At 42.6% G+C, this 17,644-nt stretch overlaps 1 protein-coding gene across 1 annotated transcript in view; it reads right to left on the reverse strand.

Moving 5' to 3' along the window:
* The window catches only part of LOC117488625, a 48,360-nt gene that overhangs the window by 20,557 nt on the left and 10,159 nt on the right, over positions 1 to 17,644 (reverse strand). Inside the window, exons 3-13 of the mRNA XM_034137631.1 lie at positions 17,045 to 17,143; positions 14,916 to 15,047; positions 12,966 to 13,085; positions 12,538 to 12,576; positions 8,965 to 9,030; positions 6,465 to 6,524; positions 4,617 to 4,664; positions 4,177 to 4,288; positions 2,381 to 3,013; positions 975 to 1,102; positions 538 to 624 (exon numbers count right to left, since the gene is read on the reverse strand). Coding sequence (XP_033993522.1) covers positions 538 to 624; positions 975 to 1,102; positions 2,381 to 3,013; positions 4,177 to 4,288; positions 4,617 to 4,664; positions 6,465 to 6,524; positions 8,965 to 9,030; positions 12,538 to 12,576; positions 12,966 to 13,085; positions 14,916 to 15,047; positions 17,045 to 17,143 — 1,524 coding nt within the window. The remainder of the gene's footprint in view (positions 1 to 537; positions 625 to 974; positions 1,103 to 2,380; positions 3,014 to 4,176; positions 4,289 to 4,616; positions 4,665 to 6,464; positions 6,525 to 8,964; positions 9,031 to 12,537; positions 12,577 to 12,965; positions 13,086 to 14,915; positions 15,048 to 17,044; positions 17,144 to 17,644) is intronic.

The following is a 17,644-nucleotide window of genomic DNA, read 5'->3' on the forward strand; positions in this document are numbered from 1 at the left end:
GGTGGCTTACAGACATGAAATATGCTAACGTTAATTCACAAAACAGTTAAAAAATAATGGATATCATACAAATAATGACGCTAAGTTAGCTACATGCTACCTTAAGCTAGAACTTAATTGACCACGCTTGGAAATGAACCTGCTAGCTAAGGGGAGGACATCTCTAAGCGGTTGACCAATTAAAACAGAGTCGGCAAGCATACCAATCAGAGCAGACTAGGCTCTGGTTTCAGACAGAGGGTGAAAAGAGGTGCTGCAGCACAGACAGCAGTATGAGAAAAATAAAGAGCTTTTTCAACTATTATTATTTGTATTGCCAACAACTAAGATGTTGCTAATGTGTATATGAATAAAGCCTTTACTTTACTTAAGTTAATGTTATGAAAACATGAGAGGGAGGAAGTTGTTGGACAAAAGAACAGGGGGGATGAACACAGGAAAATGACATGACTACCATGTGAAGGTAGTTGATACTGAAGGGTACAAAAATGAGAGGAGGGGGCCATGAAATACCCACTGGGTGTCTGTTGTTCTCTAGCTGTCTTCCTGTGGACAGGTCTGATCCTGCGGAGCGTCAGGAGCTCCGCTGGGCTCCGGAGAGCTCGACCTTGCAGCATCAGAGCCCTGAGAGCGGAAGAGGGATGTCAACGTTTATATTTTGCAGGTGACAAGTTGTTCACCTTTTCCTCCTACTTCTCCCATCAAAATCAGCCAAACATTTAGATAATGACTGTAATTACCTCGAACCGAGATTTCACCTTATTATACACGATCTTATCAAGACACTTAAATCATTTTTGACCTTTTATGTTTAATTGACTTGACATTTTTCTGTAAAATCAATCCCATTTTGCCATATGAATCGTGTGCTGTGTGAGATGTACTCGAGAACAGATCATCCATATGACGATAATAGATTAGTGGTCACTTGTTGTTTCAAATCCATGTGTTATTGACAAGGGGGCGGGGCTTACCGATTGTTCCTCCTTGGCGTTGCTGCAGGCGCCCTCTGTGTCTACAGGGGAGTGATCTGTGGGGGGGTCACTGGCCTGGGAGGCGGGGCAATCTGAGGACAAGCTCTGGTGAGGGGCCGGGGTGGACGCTGAAGGAGAGGAAGGGAGAAATGTTCAGTAAATACAGTAAGAAGATATTTCAACTTAGTTTTTTAACAGTTTCCATAGTGTGCTGGTTAAGGCTAATCTGAACATTAGCATGAACCACAAACAGAGAAGCAGTCGATTCAAATCCACATCATGACCTTTAACGCATGTCATCCGCTCCACTTTAGTTTATTTTGTACCTGACGTCACACTATCAAATAAAAAACAACTTTATGAATGTGCACGCCCTTTCTTTCCACCCCTTTTCTCCTGTCTAAAGATGACCCATTATGCTTAGTGTGTTGTATAGGTTTATGTGCATGTTAATGGTCTGCAAAGGCTGAAATCCCAAAGTTCCCTCCAGAGGGAGTTTCTCTCACACACACTCTGCCTGAAATGCCTTCATTGGACTCCTTTGTTAACTTCCATAACATAATGACATCACTAAGTAACAATCGTGCTTCTATTGACTAGCGCTCCTTTGCGATGGGCTACGGGGCAGGACCAATCACGGTGTCAGACAGAGGGTGAAAAGAGGTAGAAGGAGAACAGTAAAGAGCTTCCTGAACATTAAAGCATGTCACAGTAGAGACACACAATACAAACATCAACCTGAAAAAGGTTAACCGGCCCCCTTTAGAAAACAGTTCCCAAAATGAAAGTCAGGCAGCAGGCTGAAAGGTCTCTTTCCTTCCTTTGTAATCCCCTCCCTGCTGACATTACACTGTGTAACTCTGTTGTGGCCTGTAATATTTCTTTTCTTAACTTTCTGTTATTCTTTACTTACTTCTGGCCTTGAACCATTTATTTCTTTGTTTCTATGTGTTGTTAGGTAAACATGGATGACAACAAGCACTTGAAAAAAAGAAAAGAAAAGTGCGCTTATAAATAAAATTGATTATTATTATTAACAACTCTTTAATCCTGCCACCTTTTGTCCCATCTTTTTCACAAATAAACTACAAATCAACCTCCAGGTTTTTTTCTCACTTGCTCCTCAGGGCTTCTTTACAATAGTGTACTTGTTCTACATTGGTGCACTGTATTCAATTTGAAAGGAAATAATAATCCAACCCTTTTCAAGAAATATAATTCAAAAGTCAGGGGTCATCAAAGTAAGCATGATGCATCCTCTTGGAACAATGAATGCAACAAAGGCTAGATCTAATAGCTGTTCAAATAGTCCAGTCCGTAACATTGGATAAAGCTTACGATGAAAACAAGGTTTACATATAATGGCACAAAGATGATAGATTGTTAAGATAATAAGGAGCACTTACGGGATTCAGTAGACGGTGATGAGGATGTACCCGGGCTCAAGGTCATCCGAGAGAGATCAAGGTCACTGCAGCTGCCCTCCTCCTCCTGTGTGGCGGCAGCTGAAGGCGGCAGCAGCTGACTGCAGAGCAGCGTGTCCGGGACGCCAAGGGGCCCCGGGGTCCCACACCTGCTCACCGATGCGGACGCAAATCCAGGTCCAACTCCTGATGTAGAGGGGCCCTCGCCTGCGTCTGATTCCGCGCCGAGCCCCTCCCTGCCCAGGCTCAGCTGCCTGTGGAGCAGGGAGGGGTCGGCCGTGTGCTGGGGGCTGGTGATGGCCGAGGAGGGGGCCGATAAGTCGCAGGCTTGCGGGCACATGGTGGTAATGGGCACCAGGCCTTGGAGCATGGCAGCTGTTATGGCGTGCCCCCCCACGCCCATAGTCTGGGCCGGCATGTACGCCGCCATGGCCGCCCACTGCTGCTGAGTGGCCGGGAAAATGTTGGCCTGGCTCCAGATGAGCGGCTGACCCCCGGGGAGGACCTGGGCCACCTGGAGGGGCCCCTGCACCGGGAAGGCCAGGGTCTGGGCCTGGCCGGGGTACGGCTGCTGAGCCCACTGCGCAGCCTGCACCGGACCCATGGTCATATAGCCTGCAGCAGAGAGAGAGGGGAGGGGGGAGAAGGAAAAATGATTGAAGGATATTAAGGCAGGAAGAGGAAGTGGAGGAGATTATTATAATGGGCGCAGAACACATTTAGTATCCTGTGATTCAAAATTCAATACATCGATTTTCCAAATTACAGCATGTTGTCTTTTGATATTTGACAAACAACGACAGATATTCAGTGCTGAAATGTAAAAGCAAAAGGGAACATTTAAAGGTATAATATATAACTTTATGTCTAACAATGATCAGACCTATATATACGAGTTATTTGTATCTGTTCATTTCATTTGGTCGCCTGTAATGGCGATATCCCCTTGGAGCATGCATTGCTTTGTGGTTGTCTGCATGAAGCTGTCATGAATTGACTTTTTTCCAGTTTCAAGCCACCTCTTCGATACCCTTTTTAGATCTTGATCGTTTTTAACCTCATAAAGAATGTTAGTCATCAGATGTCTAGATCTAAGTTGAACATGTGCAGCAGCCAAACTAAATTGGAGAGACATTGATCATAAATAAAGGAATCCTATCGGGGAGAAGCTGTCTGCATTGATACCTCCCATGATCCCATTCTACTTAACATTGCTGTCTGTTTTGATTGATAGACCCCTAGTGGCAGAAAATAACATATTGTTATTGGGGACCACATTTTTGGGAGGACTACCAAACCTGCAGAATCTTGCAGTTTGAGATCAGTCATCAAAATATATATTTGTGTTAATATAAACAATTGTTGCATGGCAATGCTTTTGCAAGCAAACGCTGTCTTGAAAAGCTTCCAGAAAAACATCTGAGATGTCTTAGTCTGTCATCAAAAATCATCTTCATAAGCTGTGTTATCATAGACAGACACATTGTGACATGATGATGTTTGCTGCATTCAAGAAGGCTGCTGTTCTTGAAGGATGTTGGGATGTTCTTGAACGTTCTTTGGAAGCCACAATGTCAATATATTTTCTAAAATATGCACAACCCACCAGTATTTGTCCTTGAAGAGACATTGCTTTACTGTATCTCTGTTCTACAGTAAATCTTAGCATGGTTTTTCTCCAACTGCACATCAAAGAAACACATCCCCACCAGCACTTTATTCTCTCCTATGTTCCGCTTTGTGATAAAAGATGCAACGTTTCAGGAGATGGGGGCTACCTGATGGAATGGAGGTGGGGCTGAAGGGGGCGTACAACTCGGCAGCATGTTGCTGCTGCTGCTGGCGGCTGCTCCGGCTCGGGTCCAGTGTGTTGGCAGGTGATGGGGGCATCTGGGAGGCGAAGCACACACACACACACACACACACACACACACACACACACACACACACACACACACACACACACACACACACACACACACACACACACACACACACACACACACACACACACACACACACACACACACAGATGTCACTTCTGTCAAAGTCACCTAAAAGTCACTGGGCTGCACATTCATCTGTACCTCACTTCTGCCGGGTGATTTAGATCTCTGCGGCAGTCCTAATTAAATGACCTAATGTCACAGATAAAATGAATTCCATAAACATGTTTCCATTACACAACCGGGGTTTGGTTTCGTGGGTCAGTACTTACCGAGGGAGGGGTGGACATGTCGCCGAAAAGATCAAAGTGGTTGATGTTCTGCGAGTGGAACAGAGGGGCCAAAAGAAAGAGAAAGAGAAAAAGTCCAGTGATACATCCGGACAATGAGATTTGCACACTCATGAAACCTTGAATTTGTCTCCAGATAGGGTATGGCGGTTGCATGGGTGGGTAGGAGTGGGGAGTGAAATCTATTCACAAAGGCGGTTTGTGCTGTGGATGGCAAGAAACAACTATCCCCTCGTTCCCTTATCAGAAAATGGATCTAAAATGAATCTTTCATGGCTCGCTATAATTGAGTGGGTAAAAGGCTATTCAGTCCCATAAAACAGACTCTGATTAGATATTCTTATGTCTGCCAATCAAGACGCGGGGCCCCCGTGAGAGCCCGGGCTGCTTTATCATGCTGATTCTTCTCCGGGAGCAGATAGATACACAGAGGAGTGTGTTTATTTCATCACATAAATGAAAAGAAGAAGCTCCTGGAACCACCCGACCGAGACAATGAGGCCACCTCACCCTGTGGGCAGACGCTCTAGTCCCCCCATGTCCTCCACTCGCACTACTTAAAAAGGAGAGGGGGGACGCGGTTATGGAATAGACTATGGAATGGCTAAGTTGCATGAAATGTCTCTGGGGCCATGCACAAGCAGACAATGAATCACCGTAAAGAAGCACAAAAACACACAGGACTTGCATGCTGCAAAGAAACTGATACAAACACATATATTTAAATCAAAGAAAGAAAAAAAGGGAGGTTAGCAGCAATCAGTGTTGCTGCTAACAGGGTGTTTATGTCCTCCTTGAATAAGCCGGGACATGGCGCGTTTGCACAGTTTGCACGGCACTTTGGAACCATTCAGGGTCACAGAATGAGTCTGAATTTGGGGAAAAGGTAAACAGTGTACACAGATGTCTCTCCCTGCAGGCACCGACACACATCAGGGGTGTGCGGAGGCTCTCAAAAAGCTCCAACTGAATGAACAGACAAGCAGTAACACTTAGAGATATGGAAGCGCTGCTACTTATACCGGCATGGGCTGTTTGGGTGAGATAGCGCGGGGGCCGGGGAAGTTTATCTGTTTGATATGCTGAGCGTTGAGCGTACAAACAGCGGAGAGCACAGAAGCACTTTGCTGGGGCTGTTTTCAAAAGTTGTGGGGAAATTGTCTCCCAGTGAACGTTGGGGCGAAATAGGCCTGAATGAATGTTTGTACAAGCGATTTGAGGGATGTAATAGCGTGGTGGTGAAGAACTCATAAAACCTAGCAGGATGAGATGAGATATACTTTCATTTTGATGAAAAGGGGGGAAAAAAGGGTCTGTTTTCCGTATATTGTTTTTCAGGTACAGCTTTAATGAGTGTTAGATTGTACTGCATGCAGCTCAAACCAACACCAACCCAAACTACAAACCTCTCCACCTCATCCTCCGAGGAAGGACGGAACAGCCCCCCCCTTTATTTATCTGATCGGTGGGCCTCATAACAAACTGATTTGGTCTCCACCATCTGGTTGGACATGCGTCATAGTCAGGATTGGATTTAGGATACGTAGCCGGCGTCTTTAACGTCCTGTGAAATTGTCGACATGTCCGACTTTGGCTGACCAATCAATTCGTCCTATCTCTTGAGACAGGCTGGGCATGACCAATGGAAATTAGTTTCATCATCACCACAGTCTGAGTCATTCTAGGCTTGGAAAATGTGTTTTTGACATTACCAATGATTGGCACCGTCAAGAGGGGCTAGAGGCGCCTCCTTCAAGAGGATGTTAAAGAGAGGTTTGCAAGAAGAAGAGTAAAGAAACAAATAATAAACAAAACAAAAAAAACACCTACAGTCATGAAATGGCGCTTTGGGACATCATAGATCCCGTCCTTCTGCTGACTGCTTGGGACCTGCATTGGATTGGAGGTCGATTCATCCGTAAGAAACAGAGCAACACCCTTTCTTTACGTTTTCTTTTTTAACAGGCTAGTTTATTAAAAAACAAGAAGTCGACATGTCTATTGAAGGAGAAATAGCATTCTGAATCCATTTCCATTTAGTCCATTTTTCTATGATTTAGTTTGATCTTTTAGAGCAATGGGATTATGCTAATTCTACAGCTGTTTCGTTAAATCAATTCTACTTAAATCAATATTGATTGCAAACATTGCTGGAGATGGTGCGAGCTGTTTCTGGGAGTGTTAAAACAAAGCCTATTGTTATTCTGCAACAGTGTGTCTCAACTGGTTCATCTGACAATATCAAAACGCCTCGGCTCTGGCCTCCTTTGGATATTTCTCTCACATTTATTCCGACTATCTGTTGCTCTTATCCCCGCTGTCTGTCTCCCCATCGCTCCCTCAACTTTTCCTTACGTTTTCCTCAAGCCTATTGATCTTGTTTCATTCTGAGATCAAATGGCATGGCAAGTGATTAATCTCCTTCTCTGCATCTTTCATCTTCAGAGGAACGCAAGATACAGAGAGGCAAAAAGAGGCGGAGGAGGAGGGAGAGAAAGGGAGAGACAGGGAGGGAGGAGGGTAGGATTAAACCATACCACAGGTCTCTGGAGTCCTAGCTAGTCCTTCATTTGGTCTAAAGCCAAAAGGTCAAAGTGTTGGAGATATGAAAGGCTTTGGGTGAACTATCCAGACTGAACAACTGACCTTGACTCTTCTTTAGATGTTTTAGACGCTACGTGAGAAATGTTTTATTCCAAAGAGTGTTACCCCTAAATTCCACCGGGTCCGTCTGCGGCGCGTTACGGACGCGTTACGGACGCGTTACGGACGCGTTACGGACGCGTTACGGACGCGTTACGGACGCGTTACGGCTGCGCCGCGGTGCTCAAGGTGAGCGCGGCCACTCTAGTCAATGGGTGCTATTCCACCACACGCGGCGCATTACGGCTCAGACGCGTCCCAGAAGCGTCCCAGAAGCGGCTCGGCGCAGGGCTTTTCTAAAATTAGGATCGAATCCTATTTTTGTCGCGGCGCAGCCGTAACGTAAGGTCGGGCAGGCAGGAAGTGGAACGTTCAGAGCTATATAGACCTATATATATATACACACACACAAACTAATTTTGCAGACCCTATCCCTCCGTAGTCTTTCAAGTAGGAGGAGAAATGCCAGCGTTCTCCTCCGGTTTACAGGCACTGTGTAAATTATATATATAGAATAATTATGATGATGAATGCATTTTTTTTACCACTAAAATACAGCAACACATCTTTGATTCATGTCGTTTATAACTGGAATATTACAGTTATTATTAACTTTGTCTGTACAAAGTAGCCTGTCCAGGAAATATGCCCAAATCAACAAAAACTGCGAGCCGGCAGGCAAGACTCTCCGCTTCTGAAATGCTTCTGAAACGCGCCTGGTAGGGTATGACGCCGGAGGAGGCCGGACCAAAACCGCGGCGCAGACGGACCTGGTGGAATCTAGGGGTTAGGGTCAGGCTTAAAGGAAACAAATGAGTTTGATTCGAATCAAAATGTCAGAATTAGTTTTCAAAAATGGATAGTTTCAATGTTGAAATAAGTGTTGAAATCTTGAGAATAAACACATATAATCTGGTTTGACTTATTTCTCGAGATTCAAATGTATATAAAAATCTTCCTATGCCGATTCTGAAGACTGGCCCTAACTCTCTTTGGTACTTTTAACGTAAACTGCTTATTTTTATTATCTCTAAATATATAATCCTAAAGATTTTCCTAAAATCAAACCAAAAGCCATAATTTTTCTCGGAAATGGCCTTTCAAAGTATTAACATTTTCTTTGTTGGAGTTTTCATTGGTAGTGGGCGGAGTCCGCCAATCCCATGCTGGATTCAAATTGCCTTCTTATGCAAAGTGACGATGCATGCATGTCATTTTATTTGTTGATAACCTCACTGTTTAGTGTATCCTTTCATTACATTGCTCAGAGCTGTATTGAGTTACTGCTAATGCAAATCAAATATCCTTCTGCTGTGACTAACTGGCGAAACAGAGGCTTTTATTGTGAAGAAGCCACATGGAATGCAATGCATTTGTTCCCATGGTTAGTGTTGATTTAACCTTAATGCTACCAGTTGTAACTTGAACATGAATATAACCCTTTTAATAGATCCTATCTGTATTCGCTTCTGTCTTAGATGGTGTTTTATCTTCAGCCATGTTAAAAACTGAAACCCTAGTTTGACCTTCTACTGAATCCTCAGAAAACCTTTTCTCCAAAAACAACGTGCACTTTGTAACTTCTTTAGGAAAGGTGCTTTACAGTCATGTTAGTACTGTTACCATAATGTTATATCACAGGGTATGAAAAGGGAGAAGAAAAGGGGGGCAATGCTTGTCTTTGTACCTGATAAACGCTCTCCTCTGACTGGTGGCCACGGAGGGGTTCGTGTCCAGCCTCAAACACTATGTACTATAGAACAGAAGTAGTGGGCAAGGCGTAGAGGTGCAGAGAACAATGAGATGGGAAGACAGAGAGAGAGGTTGGCATATAAAACAGAGAGATACAACGAGGGAGTGATACATGACGAGAATAAATGAAAGCACAGGGGAGCAAGAATGGCGTCGGGCAGGGAGTGAAATGGAATAGCGAATAAAAAAAGGCGGTGAATGGGGGTGGGGGGGAAGTGGAGAAAAATAAAAAAAGATTGAGGTGGGAAGAGGAAAGAGCACAAGTATAATAGGTCAGGCAGTAGTTCAAGGCAATGTGGAGGTTTAGGCTAGAGGTCTCCTTTTAACATCAATGATATGATGCTCCACCTCTTTGAGAGGTCAGAATATTCAACTTGAGTGAAGTCTCACTTTGGTCAGTGTCTCCTCTTAAGATATGTATTTATAAAAAAGTCTCAATGGATCTCAAATAAAACATTTTCTTTTGACATTTTGGGAAATATGTTTGTTCACTTTTTTGCCGAAGATAAGACGAGAAGATGGATACCTTTTTCATATCTGTACGATAAATGTGTAGCTGGAGCTAGCAATGGATTAGCTTTGTTAGCTTAGCATTATGACTGGAAACAAAGGACACTGTCTAATTGTGAATAAAAAACACTATGAAGATTAACTATTGAAAAGAAAAAGTACATTTTTGTCAACAAATAGAAACTAAAGGACAACATGAAAGACAGACAAATGAGCTAATGATTGTTTGATGAACAGAAGTCATTTTAAACAACCTGCTACGTAAGCAGAATCACACACATAGCCTAGCTTCTGATTATCAATAGTATCCTCCACTGCTACAAACCAATCTCCTGTGCAGAATTATAGCTGCTGCACTGCCATCTTCAGCAAGAAGTATTTTCAACCAGGAACATGATGTCTCTGTCAAAATGTTCCTTGATGCTTTCAGGTCTTGAAAAAACAGATTTACGGGCTAAATTATTCTACAATTAAGTGAACATTAGACAAGAAGTGCCTCAAAAAAGTTGAGCCGGACTACAAAAACATGCAGGCAGCACACAGATTTTTTTTTTTAAAGGAGAGTAACATTGTGTGGAGAATTACATGTTTACGTTACTTTAAGTTGGGTGTATTTCATGTTGGAAGGAATGAGAAGGTTCTAGGAAGGATGTCAACTCTCTTAAATGTCCTCAAGATGCTATATTAATACCCCAACGCTACGTAACTGTTGAGCTTCTCTGCTGGATCTAAACGCAGAAAACCACAGCACTTAAAGTGGACCTATCATGCTATATTTGAATAATATAGTGTAGGACCATACCTATATAAGGCATATTTATACTTATATATATATACCAAAACAGATCATGCATTTTAGCCATGCCTCATTTCGCTCAATTTGAAAAATGTTAGCTCTGTTTTTGCAAGGGCTGATTCTGGGAGAACAGCACCATCTACAGGCCTGGCATATGTACTACAGCGTCTCCAGCGCTTTCGAACGGCAATGGCCGTGGCTGTCTCCTCCTGATTGGTGGAGTTGGCCCAATAGCCGTAGCGCCACTGTCCTGACGTCAGGACAGTGTTCAAATCTGGATCAGTTTTTATCAGATCCGTTGCAGCCCCTTTTTTAGAGATTTGGGTATGGAGGAAAATAGAGAGGGTTGTGTTTTCTGACACTTGGTGAGTTCCCTGGAACACCGGGGACACATATTCATGTATAAAAGACGTACAAAAGTGCATTTTGCATGATAGGTCCCCTTTAAATGAAGTGGTTGAATCTAGCTTCTGAACTAATGCTAGTTTGAATGCTAATGCTAGGTGAGCCTCCTGTTCAATCAGCCAGTGTTTGTAAATGATACATTGATTTACTGAGGAGAGTCTGTTTTCTGTCAACATGACTTAAAGGTAGGGTAGGAATTTGAAAGTACGCAGCCGAAAAAACTCTGCCCCTTCCTTCAGACTTCCTTACAGAGCCCCTCCTCCAACACACACGAACGCGCACATGACCAATGAGGGCACGAGATAAGTTTGTGCACGAGATGGAAGGCTGACAGGCAGGTAGGCCATCCAGTTATTTTAGCCGGGCCGGCTAAAATGATTGGTCGTGCTTTTTACAGTATTACGGCTTCCACAGATTACATTTTTTAATGTATTTATTGTCAAAGCATTTAATGTATTCATTTCTATCGGGATGTTAAGAGCATTCCATGGAATATAACAAAAAGTGTTTCTGAAGTGAATTACCTACCCTACTTGTAACAGAGTTAACATGGACACTGTGTTTGCACAAACATGTCCTTCACCACTAACCTTGAGAAAGATAATACAAACCCCTGTAACCATGGTAACTGTACACAACAAAAATGGCAACAGCTGTAGCTTGAAAATGCTTGGGAGATACCAAAATGAAAAAAACATGACAAAAAAGAGACTAGAGTTTATGACAAAAAACTAAATCAATGCTAAAGTTAACACTGTAGCTTGATTTTAGTGTAGTTAAGCACATTTGGTTTTACCTTTGGACAAAACCAGGTTAAAAGTTCCCCCTGTTTTCAGTCTTTATGCTAAACTAGGCAAATTAGCTGCTGGCTCCATTGATCTTTAAAAAGAGCTTAAGGAAGCAGTTGGTAACCAAATGTGTCAAAATTGAAGATTGAAATCTAATGTTTTGACTGCTGATACAGTTTGAGGGTATTTGGTCAATGTTAGGTGTTTTTAGCTTGTAATGTTTCTGTATATTAAATTAAGTCTCTCCAATTCTAAATGGGTTATATACACTGTAAATACTCTTTCTTTAGTTTGATGGGACCCTCTTCTAAAAGCTTAGAATAGTGTTTTGGTTTGTCCCATTTTACATATCCCCATTATGTCTTATGATTGTACTTGTATTTGTGAATAAAATGAATTGTATCCAACCGTATCGGCGGCAAGAAAGTATAAAGTGAATTTCCCAAAATGTCAAAGTGCTCCTTTAAGATTCTGGCCACAGTGTGGAGTTTTGTCAACCAACATCAACATAATCCAAAGCTGCACATGGAATGACTTTATGCAAAACACACTTCTGGGGGGTGGCTGGACGTACCACTGAACATAGCATTCAGAGTAAGAGTTAGTGTTGTCTGTATTCAGTGTGAGCAAACAGAAAAAAAGAAAACATGTCAGGCAAATAAATGCACAAGGCTATAAAGAAGGGGAGGGGGTAACAACCAGTCTGTTGGGGGGTGGGCATGTCTTTGGAAGAACATTGACACAGATCAACTGAAAAAAATATGGTTTTACAACACTGCACTGGCAAATGGGAGTTGAATGGTTGAACAAAACTGTCCATAGGATGGTCTTCAGTGTATTACTGGAATGGTGGAATATCATGAATCATTAATTCAAGCAGATCAGTGACTGGAGGAGATATTTAAATTGAGTTTTCTTGTGAAATGCAAAGCTTTAAGAGTGAAAAAACAGCTAGAAAGCATCACGGTCAGCAGTGTTTGGTTGCTGCGCTGCGTGCCACCGGACCTACCTGGTAAACCGGGTCGTCCACTTCGTCCTCCAGGATGGTCTGTGCAGGGGTGGGACACAAGGCAGATGACACGTTTTGGTTTTTTAAAACAGTGAGACAGTGCAGCCCAATTTAGAAAGTCATTAGAAAGGAAATGGAGGAAGAACGGGTAACAAAAAATACATTTGATGTGTCCTTTCCTGCAAGCGAGCATAACAACACACATGCGTTTCCTGTCACACATACCTGACTCCAATAAAACAAACCTGTTGCATTTCCATTATATTTAGATATTCAATATAGAAATCAATGGTGCATACAGTACAAACACAGTCTGGGATGCACTTCAGAGGAAGATTTCTGTTGTGTGAATGAATTGCTGGCCGAGATGTAATGTGTGATCTCGCCTCCGAATGGGAAATGAAACTGAGAAAAAAAACATGTCCTACCTGGTAGACCGCCTGCTCACACTGTTTGTCCTTCTGCGCTTTCTTCTCCATCTCCTCCCGCTGTTTAATGTCGTAGATGAGCGTGAAGAGGTCACGCAGGTCGATGATGAGAGGCTCCGCCTGGGCGAAGAGGAAGACGGGGATGTAAATATTAACAAGAGGGAAGTGAGAAAGGAAAGGAAATGGGCAAATAAATAAAAATAATTTGGAAATAAAGAAGAGTTTTTTCAGAGAGATCAAGGTGAATGAAGAGCAGTGTTTTGAAAGATGGACATGTGGAGGAAAGCAGCAAGAAACAGAGGTAGAGGAGTTTTAAAATGGTCCAGAAGATCTGGGTGAAAATGAACAAGGCAGGAAGATAATTAACTTGTTTGCTGAAATACTTTGAAAGCTTTAGTAATACAACTAGAAAAAGCTCTAAGGGTAAAATAGTTTCAAAATTCTGAGATAATAAGGATTTGATTTAACTGTGTTATCCTCTTCTGGTGACCTTTGTGGTTAAAACATTATTTATTTATTTCAGTTATTTCAGTCAGACAACTTATGTACAAATAGTAAACCCTGAACACAATTCTGAGGTGACAAATAATCTAACTGCTTGACTTTATTTAACCTCAATTAATTATTATTATTTATAATGGGGATTGGCCTTTGTGATGTTTTGTATTACAGGTAGCTAACCCTTAAACAGAATCCTAAGGTGACAAGTAGAGATGTCCCGATCCGATCACGTGATCGGGGATCGGAGCCGATCACGTGATTTTCAAAAGATCGGAATCGGGAGAAAAAAATCGGGGATCGGAATTCTTTTTTTTTTTTTTTTTTTTTTTAATAAAATATTTTTCTTATTTTATTTAATGTTACAAAACAAAAATGACCATGTTCACGTCTTAAAGTCATCCTGAGGCCTTAGTTTTGGTTTAAAATTATACAACATCATGTATGTGTTGCTTCTTTTGGGCTTGTTTTCATAGACCTGGTTGCTTATTTCTCTCAAATCTGGCAACAGAGTGGGCAGGGCGCAGTGTCTAATAGTAGCAGTAAGCTAACGAGAGGCTACTCTGGCTGGTGACTCGGGAGTCGGGACAGAGAAAATGTCAGGAGTTTGGAAGTATTATAAAATTGAAAGCGAAGGCAGTGTAACAGCCAGATGCAATGTTTGCAAGGCGGAGGTTCCGCGTGGTGGAAAGAACATAGCTACGTTCAACACGACCAATCTAATACGCCACCTGAGAAACAAACACCAACAACAACAACACGACGAGTACACAGCGGCCATTCAGGTAACGGCACTGAAACAACCAACACTTTCAGAGACTTTTAAAAGGAAAGAGAAACTGCCCCAGAACAGTGAAAAGGCCAAAACAATAACAGCCAAGATAGCTGAATTCATCGCGTTGGATGACCAGCTGTTATCTGTGGTGGAGAACGTGGGGTTTAAGGGACAACTTGAATGCTTTTCTCCTTTTTTTTCTCTTAATGCATTGCATAAAGATCGGATCGGGAAAAATCGGTATCGGCAGATTGTCAAAATCAAATGATCGGAATCGGATCGGGAGCAAAAAAAGGTGATCGGGACATCCCTAGTGACAAGGAATTCAGGTATCATCAATTCAATTAGCCTTTATAATAAACAAATGTCTAATGTATTTATAGAATTATTTCAATCAGACACCTAACCTAAAAAAGTTCAGCCACAAAATAAAATACTGAGGTGACAAGAACTTGAATTAACCGTGTTATAATCATCAATACATTTATATAATTCATATGCTGAGTGACCTTTGAGATTTTTCATTTCTTTAATGTATTAACTAAATTATTTGTGTCAGACATGTCACTTACATGACCCGATGATGTAAGTGCAGAATATGAAGATGTTGGCTCTGGTCTATTATTGCTTGAGACTTGACCTAACCTAAAGTAACCTAAAAACAGAAAATGTCATACCGACTGTGCCGTCTTGATGGCCACAAACTTGTGGTGGCTCTCCTTCCCGCAGACATAGCCAAAGGCCCGGTGGTCCCTGGTGTCCTTGGCGATGTAGCTGATCTCGTGCACTGAGTGGTGATGCATGAGCACCTACATGGCACACGTGAAGGGTTACAGAAAGGACAACATTGGCTTGATGAAAACGGAAAATCTGACAATCTTGCTCCCCTTACAGATGCAAAAGCATGTCTTGTTCCATTTTTAAATAGTGTTTTACAAGTACTGTACACTGTGTTGGCAGGGAAAGTAGGTCAGACCTACTTTAAACATCTCTGCATATTGTGGAGCCAAACGCAACCAACACAGAGGGAGGAGAGACTCAAGGGTGTTCCAATCTATATTACACAGTACTCTATAGGCACTATGGTTAATATTCAATGTATAATCCAGTCACATGATGTTTGTGCTGTGCTTTGTGTCAGATTATGTAAAACCTCTTGGACTTCCTTACTATACTCTCTTATATAAGCAGGTTTTGAGACGCTCTGATATCCAAAATCAGGAAACAATGACTTTTTTGTATAAGAAACCTCGCAAAACATAAACACACACCCAGATATACACACGCAGTAATTCAGCTGTCATTCAGGCACACCCACTTGCAGTTCCTCTATTAGCAGAGATAAGCTTAGGCACTGGGAAGGAGCGTCGCTGGTAACGCCTCAGATTAATGTAAAATACAAAACTAATACGACTAGTCTACTGGATTCAGCACAGAATCAAGTCAGCTTTACATAAAGTATTTCCATCACAGTGTTGCTGACACTGCTGATCCCCGTTCCCCCATAATAACTCAAGAGGGATATTAAGTGTGGAGTGTTATTTACTGCCGGTAATCAGTAAATAAAATGAGGAGCATTAGGGGGCATTTTCCAAAACAACAAATGGGCTTGTCAGAAAGCTGGTGAGCTATTTGGTGGTGGCGCAGGGCTTAATGTTCTTTTTCATTAACAGTGAAAGAAGATGTTATCAAAGATGGTTGGTTTTTTGGGGGGGGGGGGGGGAGTAGACGGTTGGTGGTGTGGCGGGGGGTCGCAGCCATGGGACAAACGCTGTTGCGTAATTATCAGTTTAGCTGTAACGACAGCTGAGGTGGAGCCGTGGTGTAATTAGCATTAGCGGCAATGATCATTAAGGGGTGGAACTGAGTGCTAATTATCGGTTAGCGCTGATGAGCATAGTGGGCCTATCCAGCCAACGCTACGCCCCAGGATAGGGGAGAGCCGGGCCCCCTCGATCATCCTGTAATGGAACAGCAGGCCTCGGAGCCCGCCAGGGGGATGGAGGCTAGTACGGAGGCGGAAACAGCCCGTCTCATAACATCACCGTAACATTGCTCACTGCGCTATCATTAGCAAGCAGACAGGGCCTGACAGATCTTACAGTAAAGGGCCTGCAGTAGACCTTAGATCTAATGGGTTAACCCAGTTTACTTAGGGTTACACATCAAATACAAGACCTGCAGTGTAAAGCTGTCAAGTTCAATATTTTCTCAAACTAACATTCATTTCCATACATCTGCAGAATATTTTCTAGGAATCTGTTATTTGTCCGGTCCATTAAATGTCAAAAAACTGTGAAAAATGTCCAAACTAGTTTCTTTAAAGTCTTTACATTTCTTGTTTTGTCAGCCTCACTTTGATATGAAATAAAACAAAGCAATTAAACTACCTCCACATTTCAGAGGCTCAACATAATTTTTTTTAAATTCAAAATTACCTAAATAATAAATCTATCAGCATAAGCATTACCGATTATGTTTCCCTCTGTCGTCTAATCAATTAGTTGCAGCTCTTAGTTCAATCTTTATGAGCTAAAGGGCAAAATGTTATGTGAACATTCCGCATTGATATTTGGACAGGAATTTGGAATACATATGCAATTGTTTTTATTTCAGCACAACCTTGTGAATCCTCCTCCCTCCACACAGGTACTTCAGTGAGACCAATAAGTCAACCGGGCTGACAAGATGGCGTCGGTTGGCAACCGCTGTGCACTGAAGCGTGCAAGCGTCTGCCCTCTGGATGTCCTACACTGTAGGTTCACAGTACGGCAGCTGGCGAGGGCCTCGCTGACATGCTACTCACCCCTGATCTTTCACAGTAAATCTTGATCCCGCCGAAAGAGACCGTCAAGAACACTCTCTGCTTGTGCTCCCCTTTGGAACGCGCCGAGGAAGCCATTCCCTGCAGGAGATGAAAGGAAACGACATGAGGAGATGAAAGGATATGAGCTCAGCATGAAAGATGGTGAGCCCTCGCCTCTTCCGGCTCAGGTGAGGGTGACAGTGGGAGATGGGGGGGTGGATATTGTAGGGTAAGGTGACAGTAGTTACGTAAGGTGTGATAGGACAGAATGTTCTTTCATGTGCCGTTTCTTGAAGCTTCACTCTCAGAGGAGTTCACACGTCGACTTGTGAGCAAGAGTTATTATTATTGAGGCCTTTTCTTTTCTTTTTTTCCCAAGCATCTTTTTTTCTCTCCCTTTTCTTGAAGTAGGTTTACTGCACTTCAACGTGACATACACAAGTGCTAGCTAACAACAATAAGGTGAGATTTGCTGACAGAATGGATCGCTGCTGACCGACCAGCTCGCTTCGACAACTTCGCATAGTGCTGACTGAACACGGCAGCCAGCCTTTGAAGTACGTTTTTTCCCATGGATCTCAGCAGCTCACATTTTCTTTC

The sequence above is a fragment of the Trematomus bernacchii genome, unplaced genomic scaffold, assembly GCF_902827165.1.
Source record: "Trematomus bernacchii unplaced genomic scaffold, fTreBer1.1, whole genome shotgun sequence".
In the NCBI taxonomy this organism is placed as follows: Eukaryota; Metazoa; Chordata; class Actinopteri; order Perciformes; family Nototheniidae; genus Trematomus; species Trematomus bernacchii.